Raw genomic sequence first — 17,566 nt, forward strand, 5'->3', positions numbered from 1 at the left:
CTCAGCGTGCACTGGCTTCTGCACACTCGGGCCAATTTTTTGGGACTTTGACCGCCTCACCATGGCCTTCTAGCGCAACGACCACCATGTCAAGTGGCACGACGACGCTTGGGACGCAGCGCCTGCCTGTGCGCTATGACAACGGAGGACCTCATGCAACTGCTTTTGGAGGAATTCTCGGACATCATCGAGCCGCCGCGTGGGATGCCACCGCCGTGACGCCAAGACCATCGTATTCATCTGTTCCCGGGTACAGCGTCGGTAGTTCGCTATCCGCAGCTCCTCAAGGATGAATTTGAGCGCCAATGTCGCGATATGTTGGAGCAAGGCATCATTCGAGAGAGAACGTCGGCGTTCTCCTCGCCGGTACTGTTGGTAAAAAAATAGGAAGGCTCGTAGAGGTTCTGCGTCGACTACAGGGCACTCAACACCAAAACCGTTAAGGATAAATTCCCCTTATCGGTCATCGACGAGCTGCTTGATGACCTCGAGGGCGCATGGTTCTTCACCAAGTTGGACCTTCATAGCGGCTACCACCAAGTCCGTATGCACCTGCCGGACGTGGAGAAGACGACGTTCCGCACGCACCAAGGCTACTACGAGTTTCTGGTGATGTCATTCGGCCTCACCAACCCACAGCGACATTCAAATCCCTCATGAATGATGTCCTCAAGAAATTCATTCGTAAATTTGTACTTGTTTTCTTTGACGATATCTTGATCTACAGTTGCTTCTGGGGCCGAGCACCTGCAGCACGTACACGCCATCTTCCAGCTTCCGCGTGACAACACGTTGGCTCTCAAACGCTCTAAGTGCCTCTTCAGCAAAACGACGGTCTCATACATTGGCCACATCATCTCCGGCCAGGGCGTCGACATGGACCCCTCCAAGATGGAGGCCATCCAGGCATGACCGTGCGCGTCGTCCGGGGCTTCCTCAGCCTAACAGGCTATTACCGGAAGTTCATTCGGTCATATGGCGAGGTGGCTTCACCACTCATGCAGCTCCTTAAGCGAGAGGCGTTCAAGTGGACACCGACGACGCACGAGGCCTTTGAAGCGCTCAAGGCCGCACTGACTACAACGCCCATTCTGCAACTGCTGGACTTTGATGTGCCCTTCGTCGTAGACTGCGATGCGTCCGACCAGTGGCGAAGCCATGGTATGGGCCAGAGGGGGCCTGGCACCCCCCAACGACGTTGTCATCTCGCTAATAAAATACTAATCAGCACGTGTTAACTGCAGTTCAGTCTAATTGACCCCCTCCATGTCTTATTGGCCCTCTCTCATGTCTAATTTCTGGCTTCGCCCCTGCGTCCGACTCGGATTTTAGCTCCATCCTCCACCAGGGCGCGAGACCAATCGCCTTCTTCAGTCGCGCCGTCGCACTGCATAGAATGACCTGAGCACTGGAAAGTACTACTAAACAGGATGGCCTCGCAGCTTGTCAATGCAGAGATGAAGCACTTGGAAACTGAACATTATTTGCGCATTTATTTGTGCACATTTGCACTTTGAAACTGAACATTTGCACTGGGTCATGTCATATATGTATCCTTGAATCCCCAACGCGTTGATTGAGGTTGGTGTTAACACTGATTTGTTGGCCTCCATATTCTATATTGTAACTGTTGAACCAAACCAGGCCTCCGCATCCTTGAACTCTTGTTTTTGATCCATTTTCTAGTGTCGGACTAAAAATTGGTTCTTCATTCTGGTCGGTAGGAGTGTAATTAGATCGAATACAGATGAATATAGCTTATATTATATTATATTTTATATTTTTTAAAGTAAAGTAGGATATAAATAGTATCGGATAATTATTTCTTCATCATGTATCATATCTTATAATTTTTTCTTAAAGTTAAAGTCGGAGTAGACAGTGACGTAAGCTTTCGGTTGTTCAGATGGATAGAATTTTTTTTACTTTATTTGTATTCTCATACAATACATTAAACAATATAGGAGTGTGAGCAAATAGAGTGATCGCTAAGATATGAAAACAATAGTATTTAGTATTATCTCTTTACAGATGTGTGATAATCTACCTATATATTATCATATTTTTAAGCAAAATCACAATAAATTTTTTTATAACACTAACACTCAGATACTTAAAACGGATACTAGTTATCATGTATCCTACTTTTTTTTATCCAAAATCGAACACTGATAGTGTTAAATAGTATCGGATTATTATTATTACATCTTATATTTACTTTGCAAATCTTCGGTGGCACAAAATATCCGTCTCCTTTTTATCCCTACTTGTTGGTCAAATATGGCAACGTTTGCAATGCACCAACGCTTCTGCCGGTAGAATTATATTTGGCAGCCACTGGTGATCGAATGAGATGAAGACGACCAGACGAGAGAAAGAGAGAGGTTCTATTATGCGACAAGGGGAGGGGAGAGGAGGCCGGGAATATCCGGAGGAATAGGATATTCCTCCTGATTGCAATGCCACAGAGGGAATTTAGAATTTGCCACTATAAAAGATGGGTCTTTAGGATTTGCCATCGCAAAAGATGCTATTCAGATATGCCGTCGTAAAAGATAGTTAACTTGGTAAAAGATTGTAATATTTCTTTATTTCACATATCTTTAAATCGAACTGAACTGACCCTTTTACCCCTGTACACCTAATTGTACTCGGTTATCTGTCCCAAACGTGTGCGCCTCGGAGGGGAAGAGAGAGCGAAGGGAGGCGACTGGGAGATCCAGAGGGATGGAGGCTGGCCAGAGGGAGTGAAGGCAGCGGTATTGCATCACGGCGGCACGCGAGGACGGCGGAAAGCCAGATTTGGTTGGCTGAGGAGAAGGAGACCGGTGAGGGGAGAGGGCTCTCGGTGGCGATGGCCTTGGCCGAGCAGAGGAGGGGCGATGATGGAAAAAGCCAGGACGGTGTGCGGGCAAGGAAGGTCGGGCCGGCGGAACGGCGTGGACGGCTACGCGGGTGAGGTGCGGGGGTGCAGTGGTGCAACGCATGCGACGGCGAGGATCGAGCGGTGGCGCGTGCTAAACAAAGCGGAGGTGTGCGTGGCTAAGCGAGTGGGCTCGTGTAGCTGAAAGTGCATGTAGCATGTGGTTTGATAATTAATGATAATATATGGACTAATAATTGTGTTAAAATTGTTAGTAGGTTGTTACATATGTGATGCATAGAAAAGACATATGTATCAAGATGAATGAGCTCTAAGTGATGCTCAGGTAAGTCATGACAATACATATGGACTAACGATTATGCTGAAAATTATTATTAGGTTATTTCATAGGAGATGCATAAATGATAAAACATAAATTAGTTAAGAAATACCATGAGTTTAAAGAATTACATCAGTCATTGAGATATTAGTTATGCTCATAAGAAGAATAAGTTTGAATAATGAAGGCCAAGTTATTTGTGGAGATCAAGTAACTAAAGGTATGATATTGTTAATAGAGTTTTACGGACTAACTTATGTATTATGTACATAAAAATGAGTGGAGTTAGGTTCTATATGAAGAATGACAATAAGCACGAAGGCTAAGTTACTTGTGAAGATCAAAAAACTTAAGGTATAAAGTTATTAATTACATTTTATGGATTAATCCATGTACTTTGTGCTTGAGAGTGACTTTGTGATTAGGATCCATAAGAAGGCATAAAATTAATTAAAATCTAATATGCCAAGAGTGAAGAATAAAAATTGGACTACATATCTGATAAAGTGAATTCATTGAAGATGTCGGATACAAAGTTATTTTTTATGGCAAGGCTGTAAAGAGCAAGCAAGATACGATTGCGATAGACCATTCGGTGAAGGACAAGCAAATGGGTTGGCGTCGAAGGAACAAAACGGTAGTAAAAAGCGAGTGAATGTTTTGCGCTAATACCATGCGAGGTCATGAGAAGCTACGAGTGATTCACATTAATCACATGAAGAATCAAGAAGAGATGAAGTAAAGATGATATAAAAGTTAGCAACCCTTAAGTTTGAAGGAAATATGCGATATTTGAAGGTATTCAAAGGTTTAAAGTGGTTCAAACGAGTTTTATCTTTAAATTTTAGTATATGTATGTCACACTATTAAAAGAGATTCAACGTAGAGCTAATTATCGTGTCTCAGTGCTCAAGAGTTTCTAATCAACCTAAGTGAGAGTTCGCTTTAGAAGTCTGGTGCGGAAAATATGTAAGTATCCAAATCAGGTTTCGAAGTGTTCCTAGTTTTGATCCAATGTGTTTGAGGTCATGATTTCTAGTGGGCTAGGTAGCCCTCTTAAAAGCTTTCCGTAGAGACTAAAATCGTCAAAATCGGACATTAGAATAAAAAATTATCGCTTTTTTAGAGGGCCTATTGTGCTAAACTTAGAAGTTCCGGGTTAACTCGAAAGTTACGGGTTGTGCGGAAGTTCTGGGTTAAGACTCTGTTTATTTTCTGTTTCTGGTTTTGCTTCTACTGTTGCTAGAAACCAGAATAAACGAGATTCTGGAGAAGCTAGAAGGCTGCTTATAAGAAAAATGAACTAAAACTGAGAAGCTAGCTAAGAGATATTTTTTTAAGAAGCTTTGTGCTGAGAATTCAAAATTTTATTATAGAAGCTAACAACCTATTTACGAAAGCAGCTTTTTTCTGACAAAACAAAAGCATAACTTTTCACAAAATCCCAAAAGCATAAGTGTAAACAAACAACCATAAATCCATGTTGGGGTTCTCGGTTTTGATTTAAAGTTTCAATCCGGAAGTTCCGGGTTGAATCCAGAAGTTCCAGATTCTGTGATCAGTTCGGATGTTCTGGGCTTGATCCGGATAGGGATCTCGGGTGGATCTAACTTGAGCAATACGGAAGTTTCGGATTGAGTCAGAAAACTCTTTAACGGCTAATTTTTGGGGTTAGGTATAAATACTCATCACCTCCTCTCTTCATTAGCTGCTTGGGGGCACAAAAGAAAATTATTCTATAGCCAAAAGAACTCCTTCACACTCTAATTTAGTGTGAGATTTAAGAAAAAAGTGAGTTGGATTGAGAGATTAGAAGATTGAGTCTAAGTGAGCTAAACTTCATTCTTGAGCATTTGAGTTTCATCGAAAAAAATTCATCGTCGTGTTTGTTACTCTTAGAGTTTAAAACTCTTAGTTGGCTAGACATTGTAGGCGAGGACCCAAGGTTATGGTGTGCCGTGGAAAGTTTATGAAGACTTCGATTTCGACTCTGCAAGTGAAGAAATCAAGAGTAAAAGCTAAGCTCAAGTGTGACCGAGCTTGAAGAGAAAAATAATTGAGAGAGACGCGGCTCAAAGTGTGACCAAGCCCCTCTACAGAGACAAATCTTGTGTCTCCTCTTTTGTTTCTTTGTTCTTGAGTTCTCGCTTTTCTATTGGTGTATATTTGCTCGATCTACTTGTTCATGTGAAATTATTTATAGGTTTTTCGTGAATTTACTTAGAGTCATTATTTGTAATACACGATTTCATTTGGTTCAAGCTAGAACTCATTATGCGTACTAAATTTTAGTTTCGAACTCTTTCTCTGTTTGAACTTGAAAATTCCGAATTGAACTTGGAACTTCTGATGAACAGTAATTTTAGAACTTTCTAGTTGCATCCATAACTTCCGGTGGATAATATTTTCAGGATTTTTAATTAGAATTTTCTTGCATATTTTTTTGCTAGATTTAAATAACTTTTAGCACTCTAGGATTATAACATTCACATATATTTTAAGTGATCGTGCACTAGTTGAGCCTAACATATTTATATTTTTTAATTATAAAAATCCGTTAGTTTATTCTTAAGTTTAAACTAATGATAAAAGAGAATAAATTTTTGTAAAAACATATATTCATCTCTCTAGTTAACATAGTTGTCATTTCAACAGCGCAACAGGAGACGATGCGGCGCCGCGCGACACACATGGTGGCAACTGTGCGCAGTCGGGAGGGTAAAATTGTCCGTTCAATTTAATTTGGAGGACTATGAGATAATAAAATAGTATAGTAATAGATATAGTGGTGCATACCGAATTAGCTATCGTTTACGGTGACATATATGAATATTATCTTTTACGGTGACAAATTCTAAAATAACATATTTTGTAGTGGCAGATTCTAAATGGTTAGAGAGGGGAGGGAGTAGGCACCGCATCCCCTACTCTTCCTCCCTCACGTTGCAGTGCACGCGTCATGCTTCGTCCCCAAATCGCCATCGTCACAGGTCACAAGGGAGGAAAGCAGAAGGGTTGGGTTGCGTCTGTCGGGCGCCGCCACCGCCCGCTCCTTCTCCTTCTCCTTCTCCTCCCCTTGTGGAGCGCTGCCTATTTTTGTATCCCTCCCTCCCTCTTTCTTTTCTAGATACATACATAGATTGCTGTTCCAGGGTATATATTGCCTGCCAGAGTTTGATCCATTGATTTCCCACCGAATTCCTCTTCTCCCCCCCCCCCACCCCCTGCCTGGTATGTTTCTTTCTTTCTTTCTTTCTTTGCCTCTCATCTGAGTTTGCCTCTCATCTGTTGCTTTCTTGGACCGTGAAATTCTTCTTCCGAGATTTCCTCTCTTTTGAGGATTGATTCAACCAGCCCTTAATCTGGAGGTTTTTTCTTTCTTTCTCGGATTTTTCTGCAGTTTCGCGTCCGATTCCGGCTTTCCTGGAGCGAGTTCCTTCACAAAGAAACAATCTTTTTTTTTTCTCCCCTTCTTTCCCTGTTCTAAGTCTTCTAATGCTTCCTGCAATGGCGGAGAGAGATGAGAGAAACGAAAGGGAAAGCGTGTTCCTTTTTCCGCTGCCTCACCTGTGCTCGTAGTATATACTACAGTAACTAAAATCTATTGGTTCACAAGTCTTTCTTTGCATACGCACAGCTTGCGAACGCAAATCGCTTTCAACAATCACGTTCCCACCGCCCACCATCCCTTGCCAATTTCTTTCCCCCTTTCTCTTCCTCCCCCCCCCCCCCCTCCCAACTGTTCTAGAAATCATGGCAACTCCATATGCTACCATCATATTTTATTTTGTCTGACTTAGTCTTTTTCAACTAAATTGCAGGACTAAGGAAGCGGACGACAGTTGGAGTTGCTGCCAACGACCGGGCTCGGCTGTCAAATTCCCTATTTGGCAGCCAGCTCGTGTCCAATTCCAATTCCAACTCACCAGGTAATTCTCAATCTTCCTTTCTCTTACCACTGTATTTTGCATTTTGGCGTCTTGACCATGACAAAGACGTGTCCACCACATGATTTTTTTTTTCCATTCGGCATGTGTAGTCCTCTTCTTAGGTCAATTGGGGCACACATAAAAACAAGACTTTTTCCAGATTACCTCTTCCAACTAAGCTTAAGCTACACATGTTTTTTTTTCTGTGTGTGTGTGTTCAGTCCAATTCAATTTATGCAAACCGCGTGTTAGCACAGACAGCTAAGCCTTGTTTTTTTCTTCCTTCCTTCCTATGAAGCAGGGCAGGGTGCAGACAGATAAATAACGTACACGGGTTTCCTCCTTGGCATATGCCAAGAATCTGATTGTTGCTGAGAAGCTCCACACCTCCATGATGGCTTCCTTCTCAGGACCCCTCCACCGCCCCATCTCCGCCATGGCAGTCGCAGCCTTCGCCGCTGTCTCCTCCCTCGAGCTGCCTGACAGGTTGTCCCACCACAAGCTTGCTGATACAAGCGCAAATGCGGATGCACTTGTGTCGCTTCCAGCTGCCAATACAGATGTTTCAGCGCCTTCGGCCTCTGCCCTGTCTGGGATGCAGTTATTACCACGCAATGTCCAAAATTTGCATCCGGTTAAGGTGCCGTTTGCATCTTTGCCCGTCATCCAGACGGTTTACCAGTATGCCAAGTTTGCCAAGACCTTGGGACAAGAGCAGGCGATGCCTGCAGTTCCTTCCTCATCATCGGATGTTCTTTACCGCTGGCATCTGCCAGACCCCAGGGTCTGTGGTGACTTGGCCGGCAAGTCTCAGACGGTGGTGGTTCTCCTTGGGTGGTTGGGGTCAAGGCAGAAGCATCTGAAGAGATATGCCGACTGGTACACCTCCAGGGGTTTCCATGTTGTGACCTTTACCCTCCCTATGTCTGATATTGTCAGTTATAACCTTGGAGGGAAAGCTGAGAAGAATGTAGAGATGCTTTCCGAGCATCTTGCTGGTTGGGTCAGGGAGGAGAGTGGGAAGAAGATTATTTTCCACACCTTCAGTAATACCGGCTGGCTTTGGTATTATACACTTTATCCTGAATTTCCCTAATCGAGAATGAGCTCTCGACTTGAGATTGAAGCCTAATTTCTTTATTTTGTTGTTGCAGCTATGGCGTCATACTGGACAACTTACAGAGGCAGGATCCTTCAGCAATTGAGAAAATTAAGGCTTGCGTAGTTGACTCAGCACCTGTTGCTGCACCTGATCCTCAGGTAGTAATGTTAATTAGATTCATAGGAACAAAATGCAGTGTTTGTTCTAAAATCTTTTGCTATTTAATTCTTGGCTCTACAGCTCATAATGAACTTTCCACTTGGTTTCACTTGATGGTTAACTGTTGTTCAAAACTTTTTTTATTTATGAATTCTTCCCATCCGAATTGCATTTTATGGCAGACCAATGTTTTAAAGTTATGTACCTTATTCCTCTTTTTTCTTTTCTTTTTGCTTCTTTCACATTTGCTACTACTTAGTCATTTTTCCTGTATCACGTTTGACATAGTTTGTTGGAAGTTAATATATTTGTGTGATTGTTTTCTGGACTCAGGTTTGGGCTTCGGGCTTCTCGGCTGCAATCATGAAAAAACATAGTGTGGCCACAAAAGGAGTAGGATCAAATGATTCAAGGTCTGACGTCCTAGTTGTGGAGTCTAATAAGGATCCCAAGCCAGCAGCTACCGAGGCTGTTCTACTATCAGTGCTGGAGAAGTTTTTCGATGTTGTTTTGAACTATCCAGCCATTAATAGGTATGCATCATGTCCACATGTGCAGCAAGTCATTTGGATTTCGGTCTTATCTATAAGCCTTTTCAATCGAGTAGTTCTTAAATGGAGGTGGGGGCATCTGTGACCTCTAACTGCTCACCTCACAAGAGCTAATACTTTGCTTCTTGGTTGCGACAGTACACTCCCATCATCATCCACTGTACCATGACATCCCATGCTGTAGCTGACTTTGCATCTTAGCAAAGTATAGATGTGGGTGGTTCACAAATTATAAGAAAGCTTTCTGTTGAGACTGCACTTTCTGAGTAAATGTAACAATGTTATTTGAATTAGTTGAGTATTCCTATGTTATGTAAAGTAGTGTTGGAATTTACAAAGTACGAAATGCAGCCAGCAGATACACACTAGTCCAGTTAACGAACATGGCGTATCCTTTTTAACAGGAGGTTATCTGATGTGATGGAGCTCTTATCGTCGAAGCAACCGAAGTGTCCCCAACTGTACATATACAGCTCCGCCGACAGGGTTATCCCGGCGAAATCAGTGCAGTCATTTGTGGAGGGGCAGCGGAGGGCTGGGCACGAGGTGAGGGCATGCGACTTTGTGTCGTCGCCTCATGTCGACCATTACCGGAGCAATCCGGGGATGTACACCTCTCAGCTGACCAGATTCCTGGAGGAATGTGTGCTGAGCAACCGATGCGAGGACTCTTCGTCTTCAACATGATCAAGATGTTCTTGCAGCACCACACAGACCTTGTAAAAACTTATCTGTTGTTTTTCTACTTGCACCTGGTCATCAATTGAAATGCACCAGGGTTATACGAGGAATGATTCCGTGTTTTTCTGACTCTTGTTTTTCTTTTGCACACCCATTGTGGATGGGGGGTTGACTTTAGGCGCACAATACAATTGTAAAAACGTTGAGTAAACAAAACAAACAGTCTTTGGGCCGGCTGACTGACTGACTGACTGACTTTTGTTATGTTAGATTGATTTATGGGATTTTTTTTCCCGCGTGGTGGTTTGATGTGGTCAGCATTTCTTGTTCATTCTCAAGTGTTGTTTGCTACAAAATTGACATAAATTTAACGAGATGTGTTATTTGATGATGCCTTGCTGTGCGCTCCTACTTGGATGTGAAGTAGGCTGGGTCTTGGAAACAAACCTGCATGTTATATTTTAATTAAAAGAGGTGTTGAAAACAACGTAGAGAAAAGAAAAAAGATCTTCATCACCAAGAAATGGAATGTTGCAGCTATAAGATGTTGTGGAAGGTCATTAAAAAAAAAAGAAGAAAAGGAAGAAGAAGGTGTTGTCGATGGTTGCTATACGCACCTTGTCTGTTGTTTTTGCTGTGATTCTTTTTCCCTCGTCTCTGCCACCGTTGCATAGGAGGGAGGAATCGTGCGGTCGTCTCCTCTCCTCTCCTCATGGCGCCACCGCACGCCGCCGACGAAAACCCATCAACTCCTCCTCGTTCCGTCGCAGGGTCGGAGACAGAGAGCAGCGCGCGGCAAGACGCAGACTCACGATGGCTCGAAACTCTCTCCGAGCCCGAGCTCGTAAGCAATCTCTCTCGCTGATGACCGTGCGTGCGTGCAGGATTTGGTCATCAGCCTCAAGGAGTTGGCCGTCGCGCAGGCCACCAAGGACGGCCATCCTTACCTGGCCGACAAATTCCATCTCTGCACGCTGCGTGCTCTCGGTATTCCCTACACTGTACCTTCTATGGATGAAATGCTTTGCTGTGGTTGGTTGATTCATCTGGCTGGCCGTCAAAGTTGTGAACTTTGCTGTCCAGGGATTGTTTTGCTGCAGGTTTCAAAGAGCGACCAGAACAAACCTCAGTTAATACAAACATGTTTGAGCGACTAAGTGATCCCGGTGTGGAGATTGGGAGTGGCTCTCAGCCTCATCAGGTGAAGGAAGATCAGCCGGTGCCAAATGGTGTCAACAAAAAGCGAAAGCAGATGCAACATGGGTAAGTACTCCTCTTTTAGTGTTGTTTTTTGCTGCTGCTGCTGTATATTGTGTTCTTATTGCTTACAACTCTAATTTCTATTTAGGAGTCCGTGGTTATCACCCAAATTCTCAAAGCCTAATACTAGTACTTCTTCCTGTTTAATTACAGATGTGCACATATTGCTACTGAACTTGAGAGTCCACTCCTCCCTAGTAATTTAGTTGATGATGCATATGCTATTTGTGATGCGATTATGGCAATTTAGTTCAGGTTGGATGAAGAGGTTCGAAGAAGAGAAGAATGGACGAGGAGTGATCTAGCCAGGCATGAAATTGGTCAAGGCAGGCTAGGCTGTCCCTGAGACGACAAGGTACAAGAAAGAAAGAAATCAAGCAGAGATCGTTGACGCTGCCGCTGGTGTAAACCTTTTGGCAGTTCCATTTCATGGTCTGAAGAAGTAATGCGATGTTCTTCTTTGAGGGCTGGAGCCTGAAGGTGGTGTTGAGGAGGAATTAACAGGGAATCTAATTCCTCATGTAATCCTGCTGGTCAGGTCATGATGCGTACAGCATACATAAGTAGTACTAGTAAGAATCAGATCCTGTCCATTTTTCTCTCTTGTGCTTTTATTTTACTTGCGCTCGCCACCTGTGAAAGCAGTACAACTCTACTATATTCAAAGGTCCCGCGAAAATTGATGAAGGGTTATGTTCCAAAACATGGGGATCTGAATCGATGCGACGCAGCAGCAACTTTCTGGAATTCTGGATGATGCCGTTGGAGTGACAAATTCTCTGTGATCTATGCCCACTGAGACACTACAAATCACAGCAACGGATACGACTTTCGCCATTACAACATCATTCAAAGAAAAAAGCGGTTTTAGTCACCATGCAAACAACACATGCTTGTCAAGTTTACAGCGATGCATTTGGTTAGAGGACAACATTGGATAGGATAACCTCATCTTTATTTTTTGAATAAGATAAGCTAATTTTCTATTTATTGGGTGAATGAGATGAGTTATTGTTCTGTTTGTTTGATAGGATTAGGTGGATATGATGAGTTAGTTTTTTATTTAGTTAGATGTATTAGATGAGCTGAGTTGATTCTGATGATTTTTTTAACACCCCAATTTATATGCATTCTATGAGTGTTTGGATGAATTTATACATGTTTAAATTTGTTCGAATTCAGATTGAATTAAAAAAGAATATCACTGAAATGATAAAAATGCATATAACAAAGAAACTCACTTTTTCACTAAATAACCTAAAGTTAGAAATAATTTTAAAAATTAGTACGCTACGTGAGATGAATATTAGTGAATTTTCTCATATTTTTAGAATTTCTTTAAGACCTTAAAAATTGATAGAATTTCTAAAAATAGTTTTTTTTGAGATTTTTATTTTAAAATCTAAAGGGATATTGAGATGAATTCTTTCAAAATGGATTCATCATGAATTATAGAACCTATAAAAAAAGCTTCATCATTTTTAAAGTACGACAATCTAACCACCCAAATAGAGAAAGAAGAACGAAAAAATTAAAAGCAGATGGGTACTGTTCATCCTCATCCCCCTAAGCTTCTGATAAGAACAGGGTGAGGACTGAGGAGTCACGTACGTCCTTGTCCGGCTATTTTTTTGGGATGAACGGTAACGGGTCTAGAGGAATATTGGATGACCACCTCCACCCTAAGTCCCTCAATCAAACACCCGGATGGTACTGTTTACCCGGATAGGATAATCCCATCCACCCTCATACAACAACGAACCAAGCACACCTAAAGTAGGAGCAAGTCATACAACAACCTAAAATAACTCGCAAGAATCATATTTACAATTGACTATAGAACTTGAAATAACCCCATATAATGAGAGAGATGGATCACAAAATGAAGCATTTCATCTATAAGTTATACGATGATATACATAATTTCAGCTTTCCGTGGAGAGCAATTTCGCTATTTTATGTTAAACTAAAAAGGCTAATACACTCACAAAGAACCAAATCTACACAAGCTTTCCAGCAGCCAACAATGTCCATGCCATGTCAACATCTCTGAAATCTACCTGTAGCTCACCTTATTCAGTTCTCCTCGTACGTCTTCAAACCTAACAAAACTGGACCCATTTTCAGGTGCCCAAAAAAAAATTAAATACCCTAGAATGTCTGTCCAAGGTGCCACAATAAACGGAACATTGAACAAACCAAATAAAAAAAACAAAATCGATTACAGCAGCAACAAACCTTCATGCTCAGCGACGCGGGTACATGTCCCAACCTGACTCTGGCTCTTTTCGCTTCGGTGCCAACCCAGAACTACCACCCTGTGACATATTCCTTGTGCGTTCATCAACAAAGATGGTCGTGCCTTGGTAGAGCACGGGCCAGTAGTTTCCAGCTTCCCTACGTGCACCTTCAGCTGGGAGCCCGTAATTGAAATCCATGCTAGGATGATAATAACTCAATTCAGCAGATGAGGGTGGGGCTGCTCTGGTGCTGAATGATGGATGAGAAATGCCAAGGCCTAAGCCTGACAGCGGCGGTATCACTGGTGCGCCCTTTGCATCAACCATGTATGGGACACCCCCTGGTGCATAGAAAGCCGGGGGGAAAGACACAGCAGGTTGAGATGGATAACTGACAACGCTATAATCAGGAGTATGTGCATAAGATTGAATAGATCTTGCAGGAACTCTAGATCCTGCACTTGGTCCCAGAAAGTTATGCTGCTGTTGGTGGCCATGTTCTTTCTGTCCGACAATTATCCTCTTACCCATAATTGTGACTGAAGAATGGTCTGACATATCCCCTGCAGGAGTCTTGACAAAAGATCTATCAATTTCTCGTGCAGAACCATCAGCGATTGACATGTTGTCATTCAAGTCAAAGTTTCTGACTGCAGGTTGTCTTGAAGATGAGGAGGAAGAAGGTTGGCTCCAATTGCCATTAAATTGTTGGCGGTTCCACAATGGCGGTACATTGCTTGCAGCGATAGCATCTTCCTCATCGCCACATGAGCAGTTAAGGTCAAGTTTGAGTCCTCCACTCACACCAACTGCTGCAGAAGTATCCTTGGAAGCTAGGTCAGAAGAAGCTGGCAGTATTGCTGTTGAAAGCAGCTCGCCAGAAGTAGCACTATCACTGTCGGCTACATTTAAATCAAACATGTTGCTTGTTTTATGTGAAGAAGCTGACAACGACTTCTCTGCATCAGGAGTTCGCCGAGGAGAAGCTCGTCGAAAAGCACTGGTTGCAGCAGAGCCTTTCCATCCAAGTTCACCTTCAAAGTGGAGCCGAGCAGGAAACACAGATGAGGCTCTTGAAGCAGCCACAGCTATAGGTGTCGACAAGTTGACAGAATTGCTAAGAACGGACTTTGGATTACAATCAGTTTCCTCGGCGCACTGATTTTCATTAAGATCGAAGTCACCCAGGTCCCCACTCCGTGTATTTTTTCTACTGATAGGCCCACTGCCATCTGTAATGCCCGACCCATCCTCCTTAAGAGATGAGGAACTTCCTGAATCAACACCTGTACTGGCGGATTTATCGTCATTCAATTCATCGACAACAGGTTCAAGCTGCCTCCGTGCTTCCAAGTCAGGACTATCAGCATTCCTGGAATTAATATCAGGAGAACCACAAAAGGGTCCTCTGTAATCAATGACTTCCCGCTCCACCTCAATAGCAACCAAACGCGCTACTTCTAGTGCATCGGTATCATCATAGTCTGTTAGTGGTGTTGATTTCTCCCCTTTTAGTGCTCTCATGTTTGTCTCTGTTGCCTTTGAGGAATCCCCAAAGCTCTTCATACATCTCTTCAACATAAAATCATTGCCTATGCCCATACCATCTGAACTAGATGATGATGTAGGTCCCTCTTCTTTGCCTGTACTTTCCTCGGACAAATATTTCAAATCACGGGTTACAATTGCAAGATGGTTCAAAGTTTCTGCTGTATCCTTCTCCAAATGTAATCTTTCTGCTGCAAATCGACCTGATTCCTTGATACTCGAGCTAGTCGAAACAATAGTGTCCTCCATATTCATTGTGTTACTAACAAACAGATTGTCAGGTTTATTAGGCTCTATAGATGTGGCCGCTGTAGTCACATCCACTGGTGCATCTTGACCAGTACCACTCTTTGCATTTATAGAGTTTGATCGGTGCATGCCATTAGTGGCCAAGCCTACATCATTGGAAGCAGAAGTCTCCTTGGTGATGGACACATTTTTTAAACCCACATGACATGCAGGAGATGATACCAAGGAGTTCACATCTCCTAAAGTGGCATTTCCATTTGAGAAACTTGGGGATGTTAGCATGGGCGGTTGCTTTGTTCCACCTGTATTATCATTAGTCAAGGAAGGATCAGGAAAATGGGCATCTGAGCAAGTCATCACCTCAGGCTTTGATTCTTCAACAGAATTTCCAACTTCATTTGCTCCACTCTGTTTATCATTTTCTGTCTCCTGGCTAGCTCCTGTAAGCTTAAGTTGATCGGTCTGACATGCCTCTTTTGTATCAAAATGTTGGCCCTTTGTACCATATTTTGGTACACTGCCCCATTTCTGACAAAGTGCCCGTGCCTTTTGGTTGATATTGGCATTTCCATGAGCAAGAAGATTACGAACAGTAGACATAACTCCACAAGAAGTTGGCTGCTCATTATCAATTGGAAGACACTCCAACGCAGTTAATATTGCAACTATTAGACCTTCTGCTGAATTCCTGACATCCTCGCCACGATTTTGAGCATCCCGAAGCCAATGGTTGAGAAGACCAACACCATTTAGCTGAATGAAATACTGAAGACACTCTTCGTTTTTGGTGGATGCCAGTGTGTTTGCAGCCGTTGAACACTGCCTTATCATGTCAGCTGTGTTAAGCCCAACAGCATTTTTTAGCTTCTGGATCTCAGATACCAGCTCTCCAATTCTTGCAACAGTTGAAATGCCATCTTTCATCTCAGTAAGAGTAAAGAAATCCTCAAGCATTGTCCCTCCAGCACTTATCACTGCACTGCTACTTTGGCGTTGGACCGAATCTTATTTGGCTCCGTAGTTACCAAAATTCATGCAGGTCATATAACTTCCTGAAATATGCATATAGTTTGGTCAATACGAAGTATTGTGGGTAGACTTTGAACAAAATCATCACAGTTAGTGTGAGTCAAAAGGAAACAATTCCTTGTTTAAAAAAATATATGAACAACAGTGTAAAGTAGCAGCAGGCTTTAACTAGGAGACTATTTACACGTCCATAGCCCAATAAAGAATTAGATCTCATTATTCATCAAGACATAAACAGGCTAGTTAACGCATTAGCTTGCTGGTTAAATTATTTGTCTCGAGCATGTTTACAAAACAGTAGCTTGCGAGGCAAAGTTATCTCAAGCTCTCAATCTGCACTACCACTACAAAGTACGCATGCAATTTTTTCTAATATTCTTAACAATACTTAGTTCATGTTAACAAGACACACTGTGTCATTCCCCGCAGCACATAGGCTATGTTTCAGCAATTATTGTGGTGTACTTCTTCTTGATATGGCTCAGTAAACATGCATGGAATTAAAAAGCTGCCAAGGTTACAAAGAGCTTGGGTTACCTGCCTTGTAAACTGCCGAGGGACAATTCTTCAGCACCCCTCACCCTTTGCAACGTCCAGGTTTCCTCTGCAACAGAAAGTACCACCAACTGAGCAACGGCCTCTAGCGTTTTTTTTTAATTGTTATAGGACAATCAAGACCTGAAACGACAAAGGCTAGTCGGAACATAACACTTGGAGGTGCTATCTTGCTTGTTGTATTCACGGCTTGCCCTAATTTCTATTGGTCTACGCTGAGTGTAACAGAATTGTTGGTTAGTTTCTGAAAAATGAAATGGGCGGAAAACGTCTCCGCGAGGCATTTGATTTGATTTAACGCCTGAAGAAGCAAGGGCTAGATGCAATGCCCGCGGAATAAGTATGGCTAAGAATAGTTGGCCATCTTCAATTTAAATTGAATTGTCCAAAAAAGCATGAAATGGGGAGGGGCAGAGCTAACGGGAGGCATGGGGGTTGAGTAGAACCTAACCCCCAAATTCTTTTTCTTTTTGGAAAACAATAATAAACCTAGCGATATGAGAATGCAGGAAACAAATCCACGATAAACTGGATGAATCGGAGAGGGAGAACGATTCCAGTCGCCTCGTACGAAAGAAAATTTTGAGCATCCAAGCAGCAGGCTAGGGTAGGGTAGGGTTCAGGGGCGGATCTACCACCCTGGCGAGCTCTGGCGGCCGCCAGAGGTGGCAGGCGGCGGAGCAACAACCACCCCCCTCCGGTGGCAGATCTACGACCCCGAGCGAAGCAACGGCGAGTGAGAAAGCCATCAGAAACGCAGTCTCCCTCGATCAGCATCAGGGGGCATAGAAGGGAGCGCTGACATACCGTTGCGATGGGAAGGCCGCGTGCGGAAGGCAGAAGCCGAGACCGAGACCGAGCGCTCCGCTCCGGTCGTCGAATGGGCGACGACGCGTGCGGCAGGAAGAAGACGGAAGCCGTGACCGAGATTGGAATTATGCCACGGGATTATGTCCAAAAATAGGGCTTCGTCAATTTGAACTAAATCAATTTTTTTTCTTCTTCCAGATAAAAAATATCTGATCCATACAAACAGAGATATGGAGAAAGGGATTTCTTT

General features: G+C 43.0%; 2 protein-coding genes across 6 annotated transcripts; one reads left to right on the top strand and one right to left on the bottom strand.

The window, feature by feature from the left end:
- Nucleotides 1-6,086: 6,086 nt before the first annotated feature.
- Nucleotides 6,087-10,016, top strand: LOC133927461 (uncharacterized). Of its 3 annotated transcripts, none has more exons than XM_062373949.1 (6): nucleotides 6,087-6,434; nucleotides 7,025-7,132; nucleotides 7,434-8,197; nucleotides 8,287-8,392; nucleotides 8,727-8,926; nucleotides 9,083-9,342. In XM_062373949.1, exons 3-6 carry the CDS (start codon nucleotides 7,524-7,526, stop codon nucleotides 9,111-9,113), a joined length of 1,011 nt encoding a protein of 336 aa, XP_062229933.1. In that variant the 5' UTR covers nucleotides 6,087-6,434; nucleotides 7,025-7,132; nucleotides 7,434-7,523; the 3' UTR covers nucleotides 9,114-9,342. The 3 variants fall into 3 exon arrangements, with proteins under 3 accessions (XP_062229933.1, XP_062229931.1, XP_062229932.1); XM_062373947.1 differs by lacking the exon at nucleotides 9,083-9,342 and adding an exon at nucleotides 9,349-10,016 and having other exon boundaries at nucleotides 6,089-6,434; XM_062373948.1 differs by lacking the exon at nucleotides 9,083-9,342 and adding an exon at nucleotides 9,349-10,016 and having other exon boundaries at nucleotides 6,094-6,193.
- Nucleotides 10,017-12,758: 2,742 nt separating this feature from the next.
- On the bottom strand, nucleotides 12,759-17,447 carry LOC133927462 (uncharacterized). Of its 3 annotated transcripts, none has more exons than XM_062373951.1 (4): nucleotides 17,314-17,447; nucleotides 16,489-16,555; nucleotides 13,124-15,970; nucleotides 12,759-12,996 (listed from the first exon to the last, which is right to left on the bottom strand). In XM_062373951.1, the coding sequence occupies exon 3, from the start codon at nucleotides 15,874-15,876 to the stop codon at nucleotides 13,132-13,134; it is 2,745 nt and encodes a 914-aa protein (XP_062229935.1). In that variant the 5' UTR covers nucleotides 15,877-15,970; nucleotides 16,489-16,555; nucleotides 17,314-17,447; the 3' UTR covers nucleotides 12,759-12,996; nucleotides 13,124-13,131. The 3 variants fall into 3 exon arrangements, with proteins under 3 accessions (XP_062229935.1, XP_062229934.1, XP_062229936.1); XM_062373950.1 differs by having other exon boundaries at nucleotides 13,124-15,974; XM_062373952.1 differs by lacking the exon at nucleotides 16,489-16,555 and having other exon boundaries at nucleotides 13,124-15,974.
- Between the last annotated feature and the right edge of the window lie 119 nt (nucleotides 17,448-17,566).

Source organism: Phragmites australis, chromosome 8 (assembly GCF_958298935.1).
Source record: "Phragmites australis chromosome 8, lpPhrAust1.1, whole genome shotgun sequence".
NCBI classification, from domain to species: domain Eukaryota; kingdom Viridiplantae; phylum Streptophyta; class Magnoliopsida; order Poales; family Poaceae; genus Phragmites; species Phragmites australis.

Excerpts from the sequence above, each read along its gene's own strand:
- LOC133927461 (XM_062373947.1), top strand. The coding sequence starts at position 7,524 with ATGATGGCTTCCTTCTCAGGACCCCTCCACCGCCCCATCTCCGCCATG. Across the intron at positions 8,198-8,286 it reads AGTAATACCGGCTGGCTTTG|CTATGGCGTCATACTGGACA; the intron begins GTATTATACACT and ends TTGTTGTTGCAG. Across the intron at positions 8,393-8,726 it reads TTGCTGCACCTGATCCTCAG|GTTTGGGCTTCGGGCTTCTC; the intron begins GTAGTAATGTTA and ends TTCTGGACTCAG.
- LOC133927462 (XM_062373952.1), bottom strand. The coding sequence starts at position 15,876 with ATGCTTGAGGATTTCTTTACTCTTACTGAGATGAAAGATGGCATTTCA.